Below are 25,044 nucleotides of genomic sequence, written 5' to 3'. Positions count from 1 at the left end.
AGCAAGCCCATATATTAAGTTGTCCAAAAGAGGAAGAACTACACATAAAAATAACAAATTGAAATTAAAAAATTTATGTATCTATTATTACTAATTTATTTAACAATTTAGCTAGTACAATTTTATTTTTAAAAGGACGGCTAGAAAAGCTTTACAAAAAAATGATTAAAACATGCAAAAATAAATATATCCAATCAATATCACATCATTTGGGTTTATTGTAGTCCAAAATCTCCATTGACTATTTTTTTTATGATTATAAGTTTACAACTTTTTAAGTTTAAGTTTAATATCAACCAACCAAAAATAAATAAAAATGCATGTCACTGTAATTAAAAATGGAATTAGTACCTAGTACGTATTTATTAGTCAAGAGCCACAATTCATAAGTAACAAGTTTACTTGTCCCTCTTCCTTGTGGCAACTTTTTACGTGTACCATGACGTCTTTTATCCTACGTTATAGCTTTTTTTGCCCTATATAAACTCCTTCCCTCTTTTCATTCTCCCATACTCACTTCAACCAATATTCACAAGAACTTCCCAATTTACTTAGCTAAAAAAATTTACTAAACTTTTTGCAATATTATTATTGCATTGAATATCTTTGATCTTGCAATATTAATTTTAGGACGATAAACAATGGCGAGAAGAGAGAAAGATTTGGCTGCGTTGCAGTTCATCGAGGAGGTGACGAGCCAATGTGAGGAGGTGCAAAGGGACGTTTTGGCTCAGATATTGAGCCGAAACGCCGATACCGAGTATTTGAAACGATATGGGATGAAGGGGTGTGTTGATCTTGAAACATTTAAGAAGAATGTTCCAGTGGTGACATACGAGGATATTCAACCTGATATCCAACGTATTGCTAATGGGGATTTTTCCCCTATTCTTTGTGCCCAACCAATCACTGAATTTCTTACTAGGTAACATCCTAGATTATATGTTTTCTATTTTTTACATACTTTTTTTTTTTTTTTTTGTTAATGTTATGGAGTATGTTTTATTCCCATATTTTTACTACTAGCTAGTATAGAAATTAAAGTTTATGGTGACAATAATGTTATGTTAAAAGGATTATGTTTATTTTACACTTATTTTCGAAAATGATTGTCTAATAGTAACATTTGCTAACAAAAAAGACAAATTTAATTTGAGTACCTTATTATACACTCGCTCATTAATGCAATGTAAAGTCAAAAACTGTGGTGATTTGACTTTCAATTCCTTTTTTGAACGTAGGCAATAATTAAGAACAAATAGATTCTGGTCGAAATTGACTAACTCAAATGAAATAATTCCTACGACAGAAAAAAGTGTATTAATATAATTACAAAGAAGTTAATGTTTAATTATCTATTAATTAGAGATTAATTGGGTGATTATTGCAGCTCTGGAACTTCAGCAGGAGAGAGAAAATTGATGCCAACAACTGCTGAGGAAATGGATAGAAGGCAGCTGCTTTACAGCCTTCTCATGCCTGTTATGAACCAGTAAGTCCTTTTAATTTCCTCCACTACTCAAATTTGGACTAATTTATTCCTTCATTTAAATTTTGATTACATATACATACAAGTTTATTACTTGTATAATCAAAATCATACATTTACTACTAATAGAAATTTGCTATTTCAATATATTGCATTAATTAAAGAACACGCCTCTGAAATTAGCTAAAAATATATCCTTTGTTCTTTATACTTTTTTATCTTGTGTTTTTCGGAAACAGACTATTGAACTTTACAAATAAAATGCTCTCTTATATAGAGCTGTGCTTTTTTCTTTGTTATTTGCTTATTGTATATATTTGGTATATACACATAGTTAGGTAGGACGTGATATGTCCAATAAAATTATACACAATATAATTTTATACTTTTGTATATCCTTTGATATACAACTATTTTATTAAGAATTAATATTCATTCATAAATTCATTCAGCCTTTTATATATTTTTAGAATGCAAATGAAATGCAACCCTGACCATAATTATTTGATAAATTTGTATCAACAGACACATGCCAGGGCTAGACAAAGGAAAAGGCCTCTACTTCTTATTCATCAAGTCCGAAACAAAAACTCCTGGAGGTCTAGTGGCTCGACCAGTTCTCACAAGCTACTACAAAAGTAGCCACTTCAAGAACCGACCTTACGATCCTTACAACGTTTATACTAGTCCTAACGAGGCAATACTTTGCCCCGACTCCTTCCAGTCCATGTACACCCAAATGTTATGTGGCCTATACGAGCGCCATGAGGTCCTCCGTGTGGGAGCCGTCTTTGCATCCGGCCTCCTCCGGGCCATCCGTTTCCTCCAAGTCCACTTCCACGACCTTTGCCACGACATCACCAATGGAACCCTTAGCTCAATGATCACTAACTCGGGCCTACGGGCTTGCATGAGTAAGATCATGAGGCCCGACCCGGAACTTGCGGAATTCATTATCAATGCATGTGAGGGGGAGAATTGGGAGGGGATTATCAAAAGGATTTGGCCTAATACAAAGTACTTAGAAGTGATTGTGACGGGTGCTATGGCCCAATATATACCTACATTGGATTATTATAGCGGTGGCCTACCTAAGGCGTGTACTATGTACGCTTCTTCGGAGTGTTTCTTTGGACTCAACTTGAACCCAATGTGTGCCCCCTCAGAGGTTTCCTACACTATACTACCTAATATGGCGTATTTCGAGTTCATCCCACTCGACGACAACTCTGGCTCTCAGCTCGTAAACTTGGCTGATGTGGAGGTCGGAAAGGAGTATGAGCTTGTAGTCACCACACAATCAGGATTGTATAGGTACTTAAACTTAAATTAATACTCTTGGTTGATTAGTTTATACACATAAAGTAGTACTTACTATTATGTTTTTTTTTTTTTGGGCAATTTTCTAATCAATATTTCTATTTTTGTTTTGTATAGGTACCAAGTTGGGGATGTGCTATACGTGACAGGGTTCTACAACTCAGCACCGCAATTCAAGTTTGTTAGGAGGAAGAACGTTCTACTCAGTATCGATTCGGATAAAACCGACGAGTCAGAGCTACAAAGCGCGATTGAGAGTGCATCAGCTTTACTCAAACCCTTCAACACAAGCGTTGTTGAGTACACAAGCTATGCGGATACCAAGTCTATACCGGGACATTATGTCCTTTATTGGGAGCTTTTAACAAAAGATCCTACAAATGGACCGGATCATGAGGTATTGGGCCAGTGTTGTCTAGCCATTGAGGAGGCCCTTAACTCAGTTTATCGACAATGTCGGGTTTCGGACCGGTCAATTGGACCACTTGAGATCCGAGTGGTGAAGAATGGAACATTTGAGGAGTTGATGGACTATGCAATATCAAGAGGAGCATCAATTAACCAGTACAAAGCACCTAGGTGTGTGAATGTCAAGCCCATTGTGGAGTTACTGGACTCTAGAGTAGTTTCGGCCCATTTTAGTCCTTCAATGCCCCATTGGAGCCCACAAAGAAGCACCATTTAAGCCCATTAAAATGTAACTGTTAGTTTGTTAGCGGACACTGGGCTATAGATATCAGTACGGAGTATATTGCACCACGTTGTTTGACTTGTACCCGGTGACCGGTGTACATTGTGTTTAATTATCTGTTTTTCCAAAAAATAAATTACTTTGTAGTTAATTTTCTTTTCCAAAGAATCGTTTTTTCTTTTTTTTTTTATGAGAAGAAAAAGGATTTCATCAATGAAAGATAGTCGAAAGGCACTTACAAATAATACCTAGAAATCTAAAAAAACTTCAATACAAGTACAAATCACCATAGAACTAGCTACATCGCAGATTCGATCGTTAGCATAACATATTTTCAACCAAAAAAACTTAACATATTGCTTTGTACTACGGAGTACTGTTTTAGCACTATAAAATGTCCTAATTATTATGTGCCTAATTTACTAATGTATCAGGTTTTGAGAGCAAAAATACCCATCTTGGGCCTCCTGGCCATCTATGCCTGCCCAATTAATATGGGAGTATCTGATTAAGTTCTTACAGAAAATTAGACACCCATAAATTTTTTTTTTTTTTTTTTTGAAGACAGACACCCATAAATCATAAAGAGTGTTTACTTTTTTACAAAAAAAATTAAATACTGTACAACTTAGTTACTTACTCTATATACGTATAAAGCATGGAACAAAAATCATCCGATTCAAAAGGTCAATACTGTATTATACGGAGTATAAAACATAAATTGCACAAAATTTAAACCCTTGACGTGGAGTTAAAACTTAAAACACACAAGTGTATACTAAGGTTGTTAACGACTGGTCCACTAGTCCATTACTATATGTCTTATTACATGTTACTCCGTATTATTTTAAAACAAAAATGTTTTGACAGATCATGACATGAAGGCATGCCCAAGTCCAAAACTGCTACAACTCTACAAGTGGTAGTTTTTAGTTGATTAGAGATAAGAGAGAGAGCAACGAATAAACACAGTATCGAGAAAAATATAAAATACGAAAGAACAAAAACAACACACAATACTTTTTACTTGGAAAACCCCTCCTCATCAATAATAAGGGGAAAAAAAATCACAGTTCTAATCTCTAGGGACGAGCTTTAAAAAAAATAATCTCTAGGGACGAAAACACCTTCACTAGTGATATTGATAGAGAATATCCATAGAATATTCTCATCTTAGGTTAGGATATATTTTGTATAAGATTATCTTTGATATTATCTAACAGATATAATGTATTTTAGGATAGCTTACACTAAGTACCCTTAATATTGACACTTATATTAATTCTAAAATACCTTTCACACTAATATTGTGATAGCATGTCCTCAGTTCATCCCTCACTACTATAGGTATTATGCTGTCCTTCACATTGAGATGCACTCAATGCTTCTTCCCTCACTTGCTACATTTTGCAAGTTACTCTCCCACAGTACGTGTCTGTCTGATCTTCTCACTCGCACCCTACCTCACGGCTAAATGCCACGTTATACGGAGTATATAGCAACCAAAAACACTTCCCTAGCAAGCCTCAAGCAATTCCCACCTACTTGGGAGTAACTATGCTAGGAAGTAAAATCAATGAGCTCCTAAAGAAGCTCTCTGCCAAGTTGGACTTTTAAGTACAAATTAATCACTACTTCACTACATAAGTACTGAGTACATAGTGCATACACTCAAGTACTCAACTAATCGTAATTTGGGGAGAATAATCCAACACTCCTAAGTCCTAACTTCAAACGTGTATCACGGCCTTCTTTTGCCTAGCTTATTTTGCCCGGGTCGTATTACTTGTACTTCGTATTAGACTATTAGTTATATAGTTATATACAGTATATATAATCCTTTTTCAAATCTCCTTTGGTACATCCGTACATGGCACCCATTCAAAAAAAAAAAAAAAAACATATTGCTTGGTACTACTGTCTAAGCGCTATAGAAATAAATAAGTAATAATAGAATGTCCTAATTAGTATGTGCCTAATATACTAATATATCTATTGATTTTCTTACAAAATATAATAAAAAAATACAAGTTAATATCCTATATAAACAAAAGTTGTTAATATAAGGGTATAAAATCATTTTTGTTAGTTATTTATGGACAAGATTGTAAGTTCAGCAACATTAGAGCTTCATGGTTGAAGGCTTGAACACTACTATATGTCTTGTTACATACGAAGTATTATTTATAAACAAAAAACAAAAATATTTTGACAGATCATGACATGAAGCCATGAAGGCATGCCCAAGTCCAAAACTAAGAGTACTTTTTACTCCGCACAGACGGCACAGTTGTTTAGAGACTAGAGAGAGAGCTCGTATAAGTACTCCATCCTTTTTTTTTTTTTGGGATTAGTCATAATGTCTAGTTTCATAATATAATTTTGTTATATTTTTAGTTTTTTACTAATAGAAAATTTTAAATACTAATGATTAAAGTTGCATCACGACAAATGTGCCAATTAAACTGATGCATTTAAAAAAAAAATTAAGGGGTATTAAAAAATGCGAAGAATAAATACTTTATTTTAAACACATTAGTTTAGTACTAAATACATTATTATATTTCTTTCTTTCAAAAAAAGTATTATATATGTTTTTTTTAAAAAAAGTCCATTATTACGAAGTAGGAGTATATAACATCATTTTACAATTATAAATGGGTAATAATGTATATACGTGTCACATTACTATTATTAAGAGGTTTTTTATTTTTATTTTTTTTACAACATTGGCAACTTATTATTAGTGGTTTGTTTATGCATAATTAAGCGTGTTGACGTCTATTTAAAAAAATCAAATAATAAGATGCCAATCTGCACATCACAATAAGAAAACGACCCCGCAACTAATTGATTTCCTAATAATGTAGTAGCACACTCAATGCATAAGGTGAATTTCAATCATTAAATGCATGGTTTATAGATTAATAATTTTATAGGAAGTATTACTTATTATATACTCGTAACTTAAAGCGTGTACCATGAGTCCACGACCTTCGTTTGCCTAGCTAATTTTGCCCTGGTCATATTACTTAGATGCAGTATATAATCCTCTTTCCAATTTCCCATTTTCAACCAAAACAACAAGAGCTTCTAAATTAAGCTAGCTACTATCACAAACTTACAACATTTTTACCACGATCGACGATGGCGAGGAAAGATAAAGATGTGGCTGCGTTGGAATTCATTGAGGAGGTGACGAGCAAGTGTGAAGAGGAGCAAAGGAAGGTTTTGGCTCATATTTTGAGCCAAAACGCCGACACCGAGTACTTGAAACGACATGGGATGAAGGGGTGTGTCGATGTTGAGACATTCAAGAAGAAGATTCCGGTGGTAACATACGAAGATATTCAACCTGATATTCAACGTATTGTTAATGGGGATTTCTCCCCTATTCTTTGTGTCCAACCAATTACTGAATTTCTTACCAGGTAATTCTATTTTGAAAATTTTGACAATTATCATCTACTATTCTTTTAATTTTAGCAATTATCATCTGCCATTATTTTTTTTTTGAAAATTACCACCTACTCTTTTATAAAACATCAAAAATTCCCACCTACTTACCTCCCAACTACCTTGTGACGTCATATTTATTTATCGGTAAACCCGTGCGAATTGAATTAGCAATTTAAATCGGATTGGATTTAAATTTTTTGAACACTCGAATTCTCAAATCGAATTAAAGGGGTTTGGATCTATCCAAGTAAAGTAAACCAAAACTTATTTTTAAACTACTAGCTAGAATTATACTATGTGCAACATATAAACCACAGTACAGTAGGTAATCCAAATTCCCAAATGAAATTACTTGTATGTTGTATCCTCCTTAAGGCATATTTTAAAAATAAATTGTCATTCAACAACTTTAATCGAAATCTGATCGTTTTGACCCACTATTCCAACATTAACCACCTCACCAATGCACCACACCACCTTTTCCGCCCTAACCACCCACCCAACCTTACTCGCACTTAGATCAAAAGTTAAAGTGATTAACTTATTTGGTTATTATTGTAACTCGGGAACTTCAGCAGGAGAGAGAAAACTGATACCAATAACTTCTGAAGAGATTCGACGGAGATTGCTGTTTTCCAGCTTTTGCACACCTATTATGAACCAGTAAGTTGATATTCTTTAATTAATTAGTCAACGATAGCGTTTTAGGTAGCCGTTTGCCCATTTGCCCGTTTGCAGTCAAATACTAGCTAGTTAGAAATATCATTAGCCCTCGTGATTTCTAGAGTGCAAATTTTTATTTTAATTTTTTTTTTAAAAAAAAAAACAGCTAACGTATTTATTTATTTATTAAACAACATAGTTATTTATTTGGTTAACTTTGTATTAAACTATAAACAGATATATGCCAGGCCTAGACAAAGGAAAAGGCATGTACTTCCAATTCATCAAGGCAGAAACAAAAACTCCAGGAGGTCTTGTGGCTCATCCACTTCTCACATGCTACTACAAAAGTAGCTACTTTAGAAATCGACCTTATGATCCTTATAACGTTGTAACTAGTCCCCTTGAGGCGGTACTTTGCCTTGACTCTTTCCAGTCCATGTACACCCAAATGTTATGTGGCCTTTATGACCGTCACGAGGTACTCCGTATAGGAGCCGTCTTTGCTTCTGGCCTCCTCCGGGCCATCCGTTTCCTCCAAGATCACTTCCAAGACCTTTGCCGCGATACCAAAGCTGGCACTCTAAGCTCAACTATCACTGACTCGGACCTACGGGTCTGCATGAGTAAGATCATGAGGCCAGACCCGGAGCTTGCGGAATTTATTATCCATACATGTGAAGGTAAGAATTGGGAAGGGATAATAAAAAGGATTTGGCCAAATGCAAAATACTTAGAAGTGATTGTGACGGGTTCCATGGCTCAATATATATCTACATTGGACTATTATAGTGGTGAGTTACCTAAGGTATGTATTATGTACGCTTCCTCGGAGTGTTACTTTGGACTCAACTTGAACCCAATGTGTGCCCCCTCGGAGGTTTCCTACACTATAATGCCTAATATGGCATATTTCGAGTTCATCCCACTTGGGGACAGCTTGGCCCCTCGACCGGTAAACTTGGCTGATGTACAAGTCGGAAAGGAGTATGAGGTGGTAGTCACCACCCATTCAGGATTGTATAGGTAATTCATTTAAATAATTCTTGTTTCTAGATGATGATGTACATAGAAAGATTTTGATTTATTTATTGACTAGCTACTTCAATTTGTATAGGTACAAAGTTGGGGATGTGTTACAAGTGACAGGGTTCTATAATTCATCCCCACAATTCAAGTTCATTAGGAGGAAAAACGTGCAACTAAATATTGACTCGGATAAGACGGATGAATCAGAGTTGCTAAAATAGAGTACCAAGCAATATGTTGCTAAAAGCCTAAAATACACCCATGATAAAGTTTACTGTATTTTTTTTTAAAATTTTTGAAAAAATTGCTCCCATTAATCTGAACTTTATCTCGTCCGTCCAAACTAATCCAAATTTTCGATTATTATCTATCACTCCCAACTTTAGGGGGTATTAATTTCTATTGCACCCAACAGGTCATCCAACCTGATGTAGCAGGTTACCTAGACACGTATCAGCGTTTGATTGGCTAAAAAAAAAAAACTACAAACCACCATACCCAGCCCGGAAAACACCGCACCCCCACCCCGCCGGAAAATTATCCCCTTCCCCATAAACCGCTCCCCCACTGTCGGAAACCGCCGCACAGCCACCCCTTCCCCTCCCCCACCCCTTCCCCACCCTCGAAAACCCCTCCCCAGCAGCCCAACCACCTTCGAAAATCCCTCCTCCCCCTCGAAAACCCCTCCCTAGTAGCGCAGCCACCCTCGAAAACCCCTTCACAGCCACGAAATCGGCGATGCCTAGCCACGAAATCGGCCACAAACGACCGAAATCGGTCGGTTTAGGGTATTCAGCCCCAACATCGGCCATTTTCGACCATTTGTGGCCATCATCGGCCATTTTTGGCCATCGGTGGTGGTGGTGTGATGTGCGTCGGTGGTGTTCGTGTGGTGGGGGTGTTGCTGGGTTGTTCTCAATTTTTTTTTTTTTACATCTTTCTTTTTTTTCTCTCAACCAATTACATATTGACATGTATGCAAAAAAAAAATCACAAATGTTTACCTGATTTACCGGTTGCAAGTCATTTGGGTGCAATAAAAATTAATACCCCCTAAAGTTGAAGTGATAGATAATAATCGAAAGTTCGGATTAATTTGGACGGACGAGGCAAAATTCTAATTAATGGGAGCAACAAACCGAGTAAAAAAGCTAAGTTGTACTTTAAACTCACTTAGGAACAACCTTTCAAAAAAAAAAAAAAAATCTCTGTTAGGAACAAATACCAAAGAGCAAATACTCCTATGTTTTCTTCAGCAGTTTAACGATTTGAAAATTAGAGATGGTGGTTGTTTACAAAACAAGAAAATAAGGGCGTTGATGAACATGACAGCTTATTAGTAGTATACAGTTATTTATGCATAAGTTTGTTGCCGTTTATATAATAAAATCAAATAATAAAAAGATGCCAATTAGCACATCTCAATGAGAAAACGGATTCCGTAGGGTCAACTAAGTGATATCCTAATAATTATGTTGTAGTACACTCAATGCATAAGGTGAATTAACAATCATTGATAACTAATGCAAGCTTTATAAATTAATATTATCATCAACTCGTAACCTCAAACGTGTATCACGACCTTCTTTTTGTTAGCTTATATTGCATTATTGCCCTCTTTCCAATTTTCCATTCTCAACCAAAACAGCAACAAGAATTTCTAAAATAAGCTACTAATAGCGTACCACCACAAACTTACAACATATTAACAACGATCTATCGACGATGGCAAGGAGAGGCAAAGACGTGGCTGCGTTGGAGTTCATTGAGGAGATGACGAGCAAGTGTGAGGAGGAGCAAAGGAAGGTTTTGGCTCATATTTTGAGCCAAAACGCCGATACCGAGTACTTGAAACGACATGGGATGAAGAAGGGGTGTGTTGACGTTGAGACATTTAAGAATAAGGTTCCAGTGGTGACATATGAAGATATTCAACCGGATATTCAACGTATTGCTAATGGGGACTTCTCCCCTATTCTTTGTGCCCAACCAATCACTGAATTTCTTACTAGGTATCTATGCTATTATCCACATATGTATGTGTCTACTAGCTATTTGCATAAAAACCGAATCTCTGTTCATTCCAATATAGGTAAAACTGCGAGAATTAAATTAGTAATTTGAATCGAAATGGAATTTTTTTTTTAGTATGCCCGAACTTGAGAATTTTTCAGGTGGGGCTTGATCAGGTCTCGTGGTCATATTAGTAATACTTATTTATTAATAAACATCAAAAACCAATCGAACAACAAACTAAAATTTCCACTAAAAGCACTACAAAAATTTGGCCTTTTAGCAACATGTGAAATCTGTTGCTAATTGCTAAAAATCCGTCGCTGGACATAGCTAGCTAAGGATTTATCAACGGAATCACTCCATTGGTAAAAACCTTGTCGCTAAATGAATTTAGCAACGGAAAAAAAAATCCGTCGCTGGACTTAGCAACGGAAAAAATAAATCCGTCGCTGGATTTAGCAACGGAAAAAATAAATCCGTCGCTGGATTCAGCACCGGAAAAAATAAATCCGTTGCTAGATTCAGCAACGGAAAAAAAAATCCGTTGCTAGATTCAGCAACGGAAAAAATATTTTGAATAGAAAAAAAAGCTGCTATTTGGGTCGACCTCACTCGCGTCAACCCGACTCGGCTTTCCGTGTAACGCTCCTTGAATCTCCAATCGCAATATTACTGTTAGTAGGAGTCGAACCCGTGACCTCAATGTCAAATATTGATACTCTTACCAACTATACCAAATATTATTTGTTTACTTTTACGCACATAATTGATAATAAATGAAAGAAATATTAGCAACGGAAAAAAAAATCCGTCTCTAAGTTTAGAAACGGAATTTAAAATCCGTCTCTAATTTAGAAACGGATTTTCAAATCCGTCTCTAATTTAGAAACGGATTTTCAAATCCGTTTCTAAATTAGAGACGGATTTGAAAATCCTTTTCTAGTTTAGAGATGAATTTAACTTACATAATTCGTCTCTAATGTGATATTTTTAATAATTAGTTTAAAAAATTATCTAGAGACGGAATAAAAAATCCGTTGCTCATATTAGCAACGGAAAAAAAATTCCGTCTCTAACTTAGCAACGGAAAAAAAAAATCCGTTGCTAACTTAGCAACGGAAAAAAAATCCGTCTCTAAATTTAGCAACGGAAAAAAATCCGTTGCTAGATTCATCAACGGAAAAAAAAATCCGTTGCTAATTTAGCAACGGAAAAAAAATCCGTTTCTAATTTAGAGACGGATTTTCAATTCCGTTGCTAATTTAGCGACGGAATTTTTAATTCCATTTCTAAATTAGAAACGGATTTTTAAATTCCGTCGCTAAATTAATTTAGAGACGGATTTTTTGATTCCGTCTCTAATTTAGAAACGGATAAAATTCCGTCGCTATAATTCCGTTTCTATATGGACATTTTTTTGAAGTGAAGTATGATTAGCAAAAGTAAAAACCTACACAAAATTACAAATAATGTTTCACCTTTATATCTAAAAAATCATTTGCTAAACACAACATTAATTTTATAGGTATACTATACACTATAAATCAATTTGTGATAATATGTACATATAGTAGTAAAACTTCATAAACAAAATTGTAATAAACTTGAATATATAGTTATATCGAATTGAAATTGAAATAAAATATTAGCTAGAGGTATTTGACAAAAAAAATTAATTGATGTTTTACAGTAATTTTTGTAACATCTATTATATGAATTAGTTTATTATAACTTTTTTGGCAAAATTTAACAATACTCCATTTAAAAGATAGTTAAAAAGAAGTTGAAATAATTTTTTTTTTATTTTTTTATTTTTTTTTGAAAGAAGTTGAAATAATTATTTAGGTAAATGTATACTTTTTTTTGACAGGTAGATAAATGTATATAGAATAATTATGAACACCAAATAAAGAGGAATATATATTTTTCATAATGATAATATAAACGATTAGGAATGATATTATTATAGAATCAAATATTAACCAAAAAAAAAAAGTTAAAAAAGGAAGGGGAGTTTTGGAGGGAAACACGTGTCACTCCCGGTATCTGTTTTAGTATTAAATTATTGATTGATTATTGATTGATTGATCGTCAACAAACACCTTTAATCAGGATATGATCGTATTACCCACTATTCCAAAATTAACATCATATCAAACCTCATCACAAACACCATTATAACAATATTGTCAACAAACACCTTTAACCGGGATATGATCGTATGACCCACTATTCCACCCTAACTGTTTAAAAACCACCACGGCACCACCCAACGCAAAACCACCCTAACTGTTTAAAAACCACCACGGCACCACCCAACGCAAAACCACTACGGGCCTAAAATCGAAGTCGACTAAGCTAAAATTTACTCACACACAAAAGTCAAAGTGATTAACTTATTTGGTTATTATTGTAGCTCGGGAACTTCAGCAGGAGAGAGAAAACTGATACCAATAACTTCTGAAGAGATTGGACGGAGGCTGCTGTTTTCCAGCTTTTGCACACCTATTATGAACCAGTAAGTTGATATTCTTTAATTAGTCAACGATAGCGTTATTAGCGTTTTAGATAGCCGTTTGCAATATGACAAAGTCAAATACTAGCTAGTTAGATATATCATTAGCCCTCGTGATTTCTAGAGTGCAAATTTTTTTTTTTTTTTTTTTTTTTTTTTTTTGGAAACAGCATGTTATTTATTTGGTTAACTTTGTACCCCAAGATATATGCCAGGCCTAGACAAAGGAAAAGGCATGTACTTCCAACTCATCAGGTCAGAAACAAAAACTCCAGGAGGTCTTGTGGCTCATCCACTTCTCACATGCTACTACAAAAGTAGCTACTTTAAGAACCGACCGTATGATCCTTACAACGTTAAAACTAGCCCATACGAGGCGGTACTTTGCCTCGACTCTTTCCAGTCCATGTACACCCAATTGTTATGTGGCCTTTATGACCGTCATGAGGTTCTCCATATAGGAGCCGTCTTTGCTTCTGGCCTTCTCCGGGTCATTTACTTCCTCCAAGATCATTTCCACAACCTTTGCCGCGATATCAAAACTGGCACTCTAAGCCCTACTATCACTAACTCGGACCTACGGGCCTGTATGAGTAGGATCATGAGGCCAGACCCGAAGCTTGCGGAATTTATTATCCATACATGTGAAGGTAAGAATTGGGAAGAGATAATAAAAAGGATTTGGCCAAATACAAAATACTTAGAAGTGATTGTGACGGGTACCATGGCTCAATATATACCTACATTGGACTATTATAGTGGTGAGCTACCTAAGGTTTGTACTATGTACGGTTCCTCGGAGTGTTACTTTGGACTCAACTTGAACCCAATGTGTGCCCCCTCGGAGGTTTCCTACACTATAATGCCTAATATGGCATATTTCGAGTTCATCCCACTTGGGGACAACTTGACCCCTCAACCGGTAAACTTGGCTGATGTAGAAGTCCGAAAGGAGTATGAGGTTGTAGTCACCACCCATTCAGGCTTGTATAGGTAATTCATTTTAATAATTCATGTTTCTAAATGACAATGTAAATAGAAAGCTTTTGGTTTATATATTGACTAACTACAATTTGTATAGGTACAAAGTTGGGGATGTGTTACAAGTGACAGGGTTCTACAATTCAACCCCACAATTCAAGTTCATTAGGAGGAAAAACGTGCAACTAAGTATTGACTCGGATAAGACGGATGAATCAGAGCTGCTAAATGCGATGGAGAGTGCATCAGCTTTGCTTAAACCATTTAACATAAGAGTTGTTGAGTACACAAGCTATGCAGATACCAAAACTATACCAGGACATTACGTCATTTATTGGGAGCTTTTAACTAATGACACCACAACTGGGTTAGATCATGAGCTATTGGGCCAATGTTGTTTAGCCATTGAGGAGGCCCTTAACTCGGTGTATCGAGAGTGTCGGGTTGGCGACCGATCAATTGGTCCTCTTGAGATCCGAGTAGTGAAGAGTGGAACATTTGAGAAGCTGATGGACTATGCAATATCAAGAGGAGCATCTATCAACCAATATAAAGTGCCTAGGTGTGTGAATGTCATGCCTATTGTGGAGTTGCTGGACTCTAATGTAGTTATGGCCCAATTTAGCCCTTCTATGCCCCATTGGAGCCCATAAAAAGGATCTATTTAAGCTCAACAATGGGCTAATGTAGATAGCTCCACGTTGTTTGATTTGTACCTGTGTGCAGCGTGTTTGTTTTTTGGGTCATTTTTTTTTCTTCTTAATAAACACAATGGAATTCATTGTGTTTGCTTTTTATAATTATGAAATTAAAGTTTAGTTCCTTTTATTATTTCCGTATTAATATTAAGTAGGAAAAGAATTTTTTTTTTTTTTTTTTTTTTTTTTTTTTTTTTTTTTTTTTTTTTTTTTGTGAGGCAGAGCCATGGAGATTAGTAATTTAAGCATAACAATGCCAAATATAGTTGAAAATTTCTTCATAACAATAATAATGTTTGATAAAGTTGATTGAATATCAACTTTTAAGGGTCTATTCTCATACATTGAAATTCAGTTCAGTTCAGCTCCTAATTGCCTTCTCTTATAAAATATTCAGTTCAGCTGAGTTCAGTCAATGAGAATAGGTCCTAACTAAATAATAATGGTTTAATTAGAGAACAAATTGAATAATGTGCATTATTGTAGATCAAGTATATGTATAAAGATAGATAGAAGTAGTTAAGAGAGATTAAGGAAATAAGAATAACTTTAATTCCTCTTTCTCAAAGTACTTGTAATATTACAAGTTCGTTTCACATTAGTTAATTTACAAGTAAGCCACTAATTAATACTCGTATAATAGTTGAAATTTCGAGATAAGTGATTTTTGTTTGCTGATTTGATACTCGTACTTACATATGATGGTTTAATATTTCGAGTTTCACATGGTCAATTAATTATTGTACTCGTAATTACGGAGTATTATTATCGAAACTGACAAAATCATTGAGACCCTGCAGGCCTAGAATCTCAAATATTAACCCACATCCCACATTAAGTCAACTTAGGTTAATTAACAACTACGGAGTAGTATTAATTATAAATGCATTATTGTTTATACATGATCATATCATTGGAGCACTATCTTTGTAACTTCTAACTTAAACCACTAATTAGCGTAAACGGCAAACCATGCTCTTTCTTTTGCCATTAACTTATTAATCTATATTATCACTTCAAACAACAAGAGCTGCAATATAAAGTTACTACCACAAGCTGCCTAGCTGCAATATTAAACAAGAACTTACGCACACTTTTTCCTATTACGATAGACGACAATGGCGACGAGAAAGAAAGAGGTGGCGGTGTTGCAGTTCATAGAGGAGGTGACGAGCAAGAGTGAGGAGTTACAAAGGGAGGTTTTGGCTCAGATTTTGAGCCGAAATGCAGACACTGAATACTTACAACGACATGGGATGAAAGGGTGTGTTGATGTTGAGACATTTAAGAACAAGGTTCCAGTGGTTACGTACGAGGATATTCAACCGGATATACAACGTATTGCTAATGGGGATTTCTCCCCTATTCTTTGTGCCCAACCCATTACTGAATTTTTCACAAGGTACTTTTCTATCGTTGTCTTTAAAACAATTAAAAAATTATTTAAATAGGCCCCTTCATTTTTTTTTTAATTCATTGTGTGTTATTAGGACATTAGGTGCAAAGAATCACAATCCACTAGGAGTTTGTAAGCATTAAATGATTCAGATCAGATCGGATCACATAAAAAAATAACTAGTGTAGTCTCTGATGAAACAAGAAATTTTAAAAACTGGTTTTTGATCCGGTGTAGGCCAATACCCCTTTAAATCAATCTTATATCACAACGGTTTGTTTAATTTTTATTAAAAACAGAGAAGTTATTATATAATTAAATTAGGAAAGTAGACTAAATCTGTAAATCATCAAGGGATCAACATTCAACCCATCAGAGTACTTGATTGTGATTAATAATTACATTGTTAACTCATTTCATCAACAACCCTTACGGATGTACTTATCATTTCGCAAAATTGGGATGATTGCAGCTCGGGAACTTCAGCTGGAAAAGAAAAATTGATGCCAACAACTGCTGAGGATAAAGATTCGAGGATGCTACATCACGCCCTATACATGACATTTATGAATCAGTAAGTTGACTCCTATAATCTACATTATTACTCAAATTGGGACTACCTTCTATGTCATATACTACTACGTATATACGAGTAGGGATGGCAATGGGTAAGGTCTGGGTGTCTAGTGTATATTTATGGAGAAATCAACGTTTTTTACCGATCCCCACGATTTATTTACAAAGTCATGCTATTGAACTATTGTATCTACAGATACATACCAGGATTAGACAAAGGGAAAGGCCTTTACTTTTTATTCATCAAGGTAGAAAAGAAGACTCCAGGAGGCCTAGTGGCTCGTCCATTCACCACTAGCTTCTTCAAAAGTAGCCACTTTAAGAATCGACCAAATATTTATACTAGCCCTAATGAGGCAATACTCTGTCCCGATTCTTTCCAGTCAATGTACACCCAAATGTTATGCGGGCTTTATGAGCGCCATGAGGTCCTCCGTATAGGAGCCATATTTGCATCGGGCCTCCTCCGAGCCATCCGTTTCCTCCAACTCCACTTTTCCGACCTTTGTCAAGACATCACCACTGGTACTTTAAATTCAAAAATCACTCATTTGGGCCTACGCGGCTGCATGGATAAGATTATGAGGCCCGATAAGGAGCTCGCAGAGTTCATTAACCATGTATGTGAAAGTGATAATTGGGAGGGGATAATTAAGAAGATTTGGCCCAATACAAAGTATTTAGATGTGACTGTGACCGGTGCAATGGCTCAATATATACCTACATTGGATTATTATAGCGGCGGGCTACATAAGGTATGTACTAGGTACGTTTCTTCAGAGTGTTTCTTTGGACCTAACTTGAACCCATTGTGTGCCCCTTCGGAGGTCTCCTACAGAATTTTGCCTAACACGTCGTATTTTGAGTTTATCCCACTCAACATCAACTCGGCTCATCAAATCGTGGACTTGGCTGATGTGGAAGTTGGAAAGGAGTATGAAATTGTAGTCACCACACAATCAGGATTGTATAGGTACTTATCTTAACACTATTGGCTTTTTTTTTTTTTCTTTTTTTTGGCAATGTTCTTTTTAACGTTTCTATATTTATTATTATTACTTTCAAATGTATAAATGTATAGGTACAAAGTCGGGGATGTGTTATACGTAACAGGGCTTCACAACTCAGCTCCACAAGTAAAGTTCGTGAGGAGGGAGAATGTTCTTCTTAGTATTGACATGGATAAGACTAATGAATCCGAGTTGCAAAATGCGATTGATAGTGCATCGGCTTTGCTCAAACCCTTGAACACAAGAATTGTTGAGTACACAAGCTATGCAGACATCAAATCTATACCAGGACATTATGTCATTTATTGGGAAATTTTAACTAATGACACCACAATTGGGCTAGATCATGAGATATTGGGCCAGTGTTCTCTAGCCATTGAGGAAGCCCTTAACTCGGTATATCGACGAAGTCGGGTTGTAGAACAGTCAATCGGGGCACTTGAGATCCGAGTGGTGAAGAATGGAACATTTGAGGAGTTGATGGACTACGCAATATCAAGAGGAGCATCTATCAACCAGTATAAGGTACCTAGATGTGTGAATGACCTGAATGTCATGCCTATTGTAGAGTTACTTAACTCTAATGTAGTTATGTCTCAATTTAGCCCTTCTATGCCCCATTGGAGACCATAAAAAGGATCTCCTTAAGCCCATTGAAATTATGTTGTTAGTGGACACTGGCCTATCAGTTGCACGCGTTGTGTGACTTGTACTCGGCGTACACTGGGCTATCGAATCAATTTGTACAATTGGGGCCTTACTTTTGGAGGCTTTTTCATGTTTTTTTTTTTGGGAGTATTGTATAATTTCCAAAGTCTAAACCTAATCTAAACCTAAGCTATGATATCTTTGTACATTTTGTTAGCTAATGTATAGTAATCAATTTATACATTATTGCCATTATTGGAGATTTGGAGAGAAAATAAAATTTGGTTTATTTAGAATTATTGAATTGTTTAGTTGAGGAGACAAGCAATTAATATGCATTAAAAGATAAAGACAGCTAGACAAGAAAATAGTTGAGTATTGATCGGGGAAAGACAATATGGAATAGTCATCATATCCTTGTGTTACTTGCAAATCAAACTGAACAACCACCACATTACACAGTGTTAAGCATTTCACAACTTTCACGCAAGAAATGCATTAAAAATTTAAAAATCCTCTTTATTTTCAAGAATTTCTTTCTTGTTTATGGAAAACTTATCAAGTGTTATGGCCTGTGGGTTGTGGCTTTTGGATTCCAAGGAATAAAAATGTTTGTTTGGTTAAGCGCAAGCTTAAGTTCCGTCCAAAAAAAAAAAAAAAAGCACAAGTTTAAAAATTTGATCAATAACATATTACTAACTTAAGTTTTGTGCCATGAAAAACTTTTACTGTACTAATTTCTGTAATGAATTTTGTTAATTCAACAATAGTCCGTAACACATCATATATTTTTAACAAACTAAAATAACTTGAAATGAAATTTGCAGCCATATTAAAAAGATAAAGGTAATTAATGCATAAACTTTCTAAAAAAAATACAGTAAAAGTAAAAAAAAAAAAAAATGTGGCTTCCTAAGAGAATGAACAATTATTAATCATAAATGCATTGTTAATTTGTTAGTTATTCAAAAAAAAAAAAAAAAAAAAAAGGATTGTTAGGATAGTTTTGAAATGGCAATACAAAAATTGTTGATGCTATAATAGATCAAATTTCAATCGTTCATTAATGTTAACTTATTCATACCATTAAATGAGGTGACTTTGTAATTTTTTTAAAAAAAAATTTAACAAAATGAAAAGGAATTAGATAGTAGAAAATGCTATACATAATCCTAAAATTATACTAATAAGAAGCTAAAAGAGAAAAATATACTACTGTATTAATGAAATATTAATATTCTACGTTTTTAAGCTACTTTACTTTCCTTCAATCTAACAATGTGTATTTTGCCCTCTACTTTACAATAATCTAATCATGTAAATAATATTTTTGTATACTCCGTATTATTTTGTGTATATATTCCTAGCTAGTTTAACCTACTCTTATATTTATATTAATGCATATAATTGATGAGAAAGGCACAACAAAAAAAAAAATTATAATTTAATTTACATGTGATCTTAGAAAAACTTAATTTATATCAATTGATGTGCTGTCTTGACATGAGAGAACACTCAAACATTAGTCGATTTTTCATTATAAAAAGTGAATGGAGTTTTATTGAAAATATATAAAATGATTAAGCTTAGTTAGGTTATCCACTAATTGTTAAATGATTGGTCATGATTCATGATACTCATGAATGTTAGCCTTATGTGAGTTATGTCCTTATTGACTCTTACGTAACTTCAAACGTGTATCATGACATTGTTTTGCTTAGCTTATTCTCCACGGTCTAGCTGGCTATATAAACTTCTCCTTCCGATCTCCCATTCACAACACAAACAACAACAAGAGCTTCCAAATAATTAAGCTACCACTACCATCACACAACTTACAGCATTGTATTCTTACTACGATATTATAGACAATGGTAACGAGGATAGAAAAAGACACGGCGGTGTTGGAATTCATTGAGGAGGTGACTAGCAAGTGTGAGGAGGAGCAAAGGAAGGTTTTGGCTCATATTTTAAGCCAAAACGCCAACACCGAGTACTTGAAACGACATGGGATGAAGGGGTGTGTTGATGTTAAGACATTTAAGAACAATGTTCCAGTGGTGACATACGAGGATATTCAACCTGATATTCAACGTATTGTTAATGGGGATTTCTCCCCTATCCTTTGTGCCCAACCAATCACTGAATTTTTCACTAGGTAATTCTCTTAGAATTGTTTTCTACTACGTATTTACTCTATGTCTACATATGGAGTACTACATACGTATGTTGTACGGAGTAACTTTTACAGTTTTCAATGCTTGAATTTATTTGTTCATTTTGTTTTACGTTTTTATGCTCTTTTTCTTGAATCTAATGATCATATCAAAATATCAAATGGTGCATAAAAATAAAAAAATAAAAATCGAATGAAGTATACTTTTAAACATTTTATTATATGGAGTAAAATAGGCATTGAAGTCAAAGTTTATTACAAGTGCAATATCGTCTTTAACTTTATCTATTTTTGGCAAACACATTTTACAATAAGATTTTTCTTTTACTTAAGTTTATGGTATGTATCAATATATATTTGAAAGGATATATTAAATCTTTTCTAATATTTTATTTATGTATAAGATTTGTTTGTTTTAACTAAAAAAAAATAAAAAAACCTAAGGGACACATAAAAAAATAACATGTGTCATTATTTGTGTGTCTTTTAGTACATAGTTAATGATTATTAATTTATTGATTGATGATTGATATATACTTCATACTTGGTTATTACTGCAGCTCGGGTACTTCAGCAGGAGAGAAAAAACTGATACCAATGACTTCTGAGGAGATGCAACGTCGGTTGTTGTATTCCAGCATGTTCATGCCTATTATGAATCAGTAAGTTGGTATCCTTTATACAAGCACTAGCTTAGATTAAAAAAATAATAAATAAATAAATAAATAAAAAAATATAAAAAATAAAAATAAATAAATAAAAAAAAACTAGCTTCTTTTGGTGTGTAAAACTTCGAGTATAGTTAGTCACTCGTACACACATACAACTTCACTAGGTGTGTAAATTTCAATTCTTTTTTTTGACAGAAGTGTAAATTTCAATTCGAGTATAATAAAACTTAGTATATATAATTATTTATTTGGTTGAATTTGTATTAACAGATTTATTCCAGATCTTGACAAAGGAAAAGTCCTTTACTTCAAATTCATTAGGCCAGAAACAACAACTCCAGGAGGTCTAGTGGTTCAATCAGTTCTCACAAGCTACTACAAAAACAACTACCTTAAGAACCAACTTTATGACCCTTATAACATTAATACTAGCCCTCATGAGGCGATTGTTTGCCTCGACTCTTTCCAGTCTATGTACACACAAATGTTATGTGGGCTATACAATCGCCACGAGGTGCTCCGTGTAGGAGCCGCCTTTGCATCCGGCCTCCTCCGAGCCATCCGCTTCCTCCAAGTCCACTTCACTGACCTTTGTCACGACATCACCACTGGAACCCTAAGCTCAATTATCACTAACTTGGGCATACGGGCTTGTATGAGTAAAATCATGAGGCCTGACCCAAAACTTGCGGAATTTATTATCCGTATTTGTAAGGATGAGAATTGGGAAGGGATAATCAAAAGGATCTGGCCAAATGCAAAGTACTTAGACGTGATTGTGACGGGTTCCATGGCTCAATATATACCTACATTGGATTACTATAGTGGTGGCTTACCTAAGGTAAGTAATAGGTACATTTCCTCAGAGTGTTTCTTTGGGCCTAACTTGAACCCAATGTGTACCCCCTCGGAAGTCTCCTACACTATATTGCCTAACACATCATTTTTTGAGTTTATCCCACTTGATAACGCGGCTGATCAGATCGTGGACTTGGCTGACATGGAGGTCGGAAAGGAGTATGAGATTGTAGTCACCACACAAGCAGGATTGTATAGGTATTTTATTGGTACTAAAACTGTTGGATATAGTAATCTAATAATGGTAGTCTTTTGACAATGTCAACATTCTATTTAAAATTCCTATATCTACTACTTTCGAATTTATAGGTACAAAGTTGGGGATGTGCTGTACGTGACAGGGTTCCACAACTCAACTCCACAACTAAGGTTTATTAGGAGGAAGAACGTTCTACTCAGTATAGACATGGATAAGACAGATGAATTCGAGTTACAAAATGCGGTTGAGAGTGCATCAACTTTGCTTAAACCCTTCAATACAAGAGTTGTTGATTACACAAGTTATGCAGACACCAAAACTATACCGGGACATTATGTCATTTATTGGGAGCTTTTAACTAATGACACCTCTGTCGGGGTGGATCATGAGGTGTTGGGTCACTGCGCTCTAGCAATAGAGGAAGCCCTTAACTCCGTATACCGGCAGATTCGCGCTGATGACCGGTCAATTGGGCCACTTGAGATACGGGTAGTGAAGAACGGAACATTTGAGAAGTTGATGGACTATGCAATATCAAGAGGAGCATCTATTGACCAGTATAAAGTACCTAGGTGTGTGAATGTCATGCCTGTTGTGAAGTTATTGGACTCCAATGTAGTTATGGCTCAATCTAGCCCTTCTATGCCCCACTGGAGCCCATAACAACGATCCATTTAAGCCCATTGAAGTAGCTAAACGATATATCCTCTGTTTTTTAATTATTGCAACAGTTTGACTTTTACACTATTCATGTATTTCGCTTTGACTAGATTTGACGGTTTATACTTAGTGAAAGTAATTTCACGCGGGATTTTGTTAGATTCGTCTCGACTTATACAATTTTAATATCAAATGTTTATAGTTTTTACATGTCGGGAATTCAAGATATTAACGATTGAAAACATGCATCAGCGAGCGTACGTGAAAAGAGAAGTGTTGCAATTATATAAAAAAAAACAAAACAGAGGAAATATATAAAATTCTTTGTAATTTGGTGTTTTATTCACATTTTCTTTGAATTTTTCGAAAAAATAATAAAATTACTTTGTTAATACTTGCAATGCGTTTTCTGTATGACTGATCACACCGTATGACCTAGGTAAACTTAAGACTTAACCTAGTCTGACACTCTGACTGATTGACGTTTATCGTTACGACGTAGATGAAATAAATCGTACAGCTCCAGGCTACCACAATGATTGTATTCTTGTTAGTACTCGTATGTGTATAATTGTATTACATCAACATATAATGTTTTGTAGTGTCGGTATAAAAACAAGAGTTCGATTGCAAAAGGTGGGACCAAAGTTGCCCTGGATAAGGAGGCTCCAATTATAAGAAGCCATGTGCAAAGGCAACCTACCATTCCTATGAAATACAAAATCAAATCAATTTCTTCTCTCATCTTAATAATAATTCTCTTAACCGCCTGCCATAATGCCTTGATAACATTGTTGCAAATATATCAACTACCAGTCTTACCCACTTCAACTATCTTTCTTCTACACCTTTCTCTCTCTTTCTTTCTTTTTTTTTTTTTTTTCCCTCTCTTGAATCTTCATAATTTGCCTATTGTGAATTTTATTTTTTTCTTTTGAAAGAAATATTGTGAAAATTAGAAATATTAGTATGGATTGATTTTAAGACGCTAATCTTGAGAATTGAGATGATTCTCCTCATCTTTTGTTTAAGGTATGTATTTATTTTTCGAAATCTTTTTAGTAATCCACTTTCATCTTTTATAACTTCTTTTCTTTTTGTGGTTATTTAATAATGTGACTTTACAAGATGACCTACTTGTTCGCAACGCATCTATTATTTCATCAGTTATGTAAGTGTTTATTTGGGTGATATAAATTTGAAAACACTAGAGATTAATAGGTAGCAAAATACATATGTAAATTGAAATTGTTTAGTTGATAAAAATGTACTCGTATGTACTTGCAGTTCAGAAGAAGTTGGAAGAAGGGGAAGTTCTTACCCAAATTCAATCAAACAATTTTATTACACTTTTTAAGAAAAAACCTATCAATTAATAAGCGACATATTGCGTTAAATAACAATTCTAAAAAAAAAATAACATTTGTACAAGTATTTATTTTGGATAGTAGAGTTAGACCGAAATCGTGAAATACAGTATGTAAATTGTGTTTTTAAAAAGTTGGTTTAAGGTATAAAGTTAATTTAATGACGTAAAGGATTGCAATCTTAATGGAGTATAGTTAGGGCCTGTTCTCTTACGTTGAAATTCAATTCAGTTCAGTTCAGTTCAGTTTTAGTTCAGTTTAGTTCAGCTCAGTTCAGTTCAGCTCAATTCAGTTCAGTTCAGCTCCTAATTTCCTTCTCTTATAAAATATTCATTTCAGTTCAGTTCAGTTCACTTCAGCTGAGTTCAGTTCAGTTCAGCTGAGTTCAGTTCAGTTCAGCTTAGTTCAGTCAATGAGAACAGGCTCTAATGGACCTTAAATATACTTAATGATGTTTGCTTGACGTTGAAGACATGAGCTAAAAAGTAAAGCAAGATTTATAAAAGAAAAGAAAAGAAAAGAAAAAAAGAAACACAAGCATTTTATATTTTTATCTGGCATGGAAATATAAGCTTCTATACAAAAAAAAAAAAAAATTCTTATATTTTAAAAATGCTTATAT

General features: G+C 34.6%; 3 protein-coding genes and 2 pseudogenes across 4 annotated transcripts; all 5 read left to right on the top strand.

Annotated features, from left to right (window-relative positions):
• The first annotated feature begins 499 nt into the window (after positions 1 to 499).
• LOC145600191 (putative indole-3-acetic acid-amido synthetase GH3.1) lies at positions 500 to 3,668 on the top strand. Its single transcript, XM_081656092.1, has 4 exons — positions 500 to 925; positions 1,391 to 1,492; positions 2,015 to 2,803; positions 2,927 to 3,668. Exons 1-4 carry the CDS (start codon positions 642 to 644, stop codon positions 3,492 to 3,494), a joined length of 1,743 nt encoding a protein of 580 aa, XP_081512218.1. The 5' UTR covers positions 500 to 641; the 3' UTR covers positions 3,495 to 3,668.
• A 2,943-nt stretch (positions 3,669 to 6,611) lies between these two features.
• LOC145602621 (putative indole-3-acetic acid-amido synthetase GH3.1) lies at positions 6,612 to 9,097 on the top strand (annotated as a pseudogene).
• A 1,279-nt stretch (positions 9,098 to 10,376) lies between these two features.
• Positions 10,377 to 14,816, top strand: LOC145601368 (putative indole-3-acetic acid-amido synthetase GH3.1). Its single transcript, XM_081657378.1, has 4 exons — positions 10,377 to 10,663; positions 13,084 to 13,185; positions 13,387 to 14,175; positions 14,264 to 14,816. The coding sequence occupies exons 1-4, from the start codon at positions 10,377 to 10,379 to the stop codon at positions 14,814 to 14,816; spliced, it is 1,731 nt and encodes a 576-aa protein (XP_081513504.1).
• Positions 14,817 to 15,979: 1,163 nt separating this feature from the next.
• Positions 15,980 to 18,476, top strand: LOC145601521 (putative indole-3-acetic acid-amido synthetase GH3.1). The gene is made up of 4 exons (XM_081657553.1): positions 15,980 to 16,263; positions 16,730 to 16,831; positions 17,030 to 17,806; positions 17,915 to 18,476. Exons 1-4 carry the CDS (start codon positions 15,980 to 15,982, stop codon positions 18,474 to 18,476), a joined length of 1,725 nt encoding a protein of 574 aa, XP_081513679.1.
• Positions 18,477 to 20,362: 1,886 nt separating this feature from the next.
• LOC145602617 (putative indole-3-acetic acid-amido synthetase GH3.1) lies at positions 20,363 to 23,073 on the top strand (annotated as a pseudogene). Its single transcript, XR_014104574.1, has 4 exons — positions 20,363 to 20,649; positions 21,228 to 21,329; positions 21,609 to 22,394; positions 22,506 to 23,073. The product of XR_014104574.1 is annotated as a putative indole-3-acetic acid-amido synthetase GH3.1 (transcript).
• Positions 23,074 to 25,044: the final 1,971 nt, after the last annotated feature.

The sequence above is a fragment of the Chenopodium album genome, chromosome 21 (genome assembly GCF_948465745.1).
Source record: "Chenopodium album chromosome 21, dcCheAlbu1.1, whole genome shotgun sequence".
NCBI lineage: Eukaryota > Viridiplantae > Streptophyta > Magnoliopsida > Caryophyllales > Amaranthaceae > Chenopodium > Chenopodium album.
Note: the sequence above shows the minus strand (reverse complement) of the source record. Positions and strands in the feature narration are given on the sequence as shown.

Coding starts and splice junctions, on each gene's coding strand:
- LOC145600191 (XM_081656092.1), top strand. CDS start 642: ATGGCGAGAAGAGAGAAAGATTTGGCTGCGTTGCAGTTCATCGAGGAG. Junction 926..1,390: donor ATCACTGAATTTCTTACTAG/GTAACATCCTAG, acceptor TGATTATTGCAG/CTCTGGAACTTCAGCAGGAG. Junction 1,493..2,014: donor CTCATGCCTGTTATGAACCA/GTAAGTCCTTTT, acceptor TTGTATCAACAG/ACACATGCCAGGGCTAGACA.
- LOC145601368 (XM_081657378.1), top strand. CDS start 10,377: ATGGCAAGGAGAGGCAAAGACGTGGCTGCGTTGGAGTTCATTGAGGAG. Junction 10,664..13,083: donor ATCACTGAATTTCTTACTAG/GTATCTATGCTA, acceptor TTATTATTGTAG/CTCGGGAACTTCAGCAGGAG. Junction 13,186..13,386: donor TGCACACCTATTATGAACCA/GTAAGTTGATAT, acceptor TTGTACCCCAAG/ATATATGCCAGGCCTAGACA.
- LOC145601521 (XM_081657553.1), top strand. CDS start 15,980: ATGGCGACGAGAAAGAAAGAGGTGGCGGTGTTGCAGTTCATAGAGGAG. Junction 16,264..16,729: donor ATTACTGAATTTTTCACAAG/GTACTTTTCTAT, acceptor GGATGATTGCAG/CTCGGGAACTTCAGCTGGAA. Junction 17,807..17,914: donor ACACAATCAGGATTGTATAG/GTACTTATCTTA, acceptor ATAAATGTATAG/GTACAAAGTCGGGGATGTGT.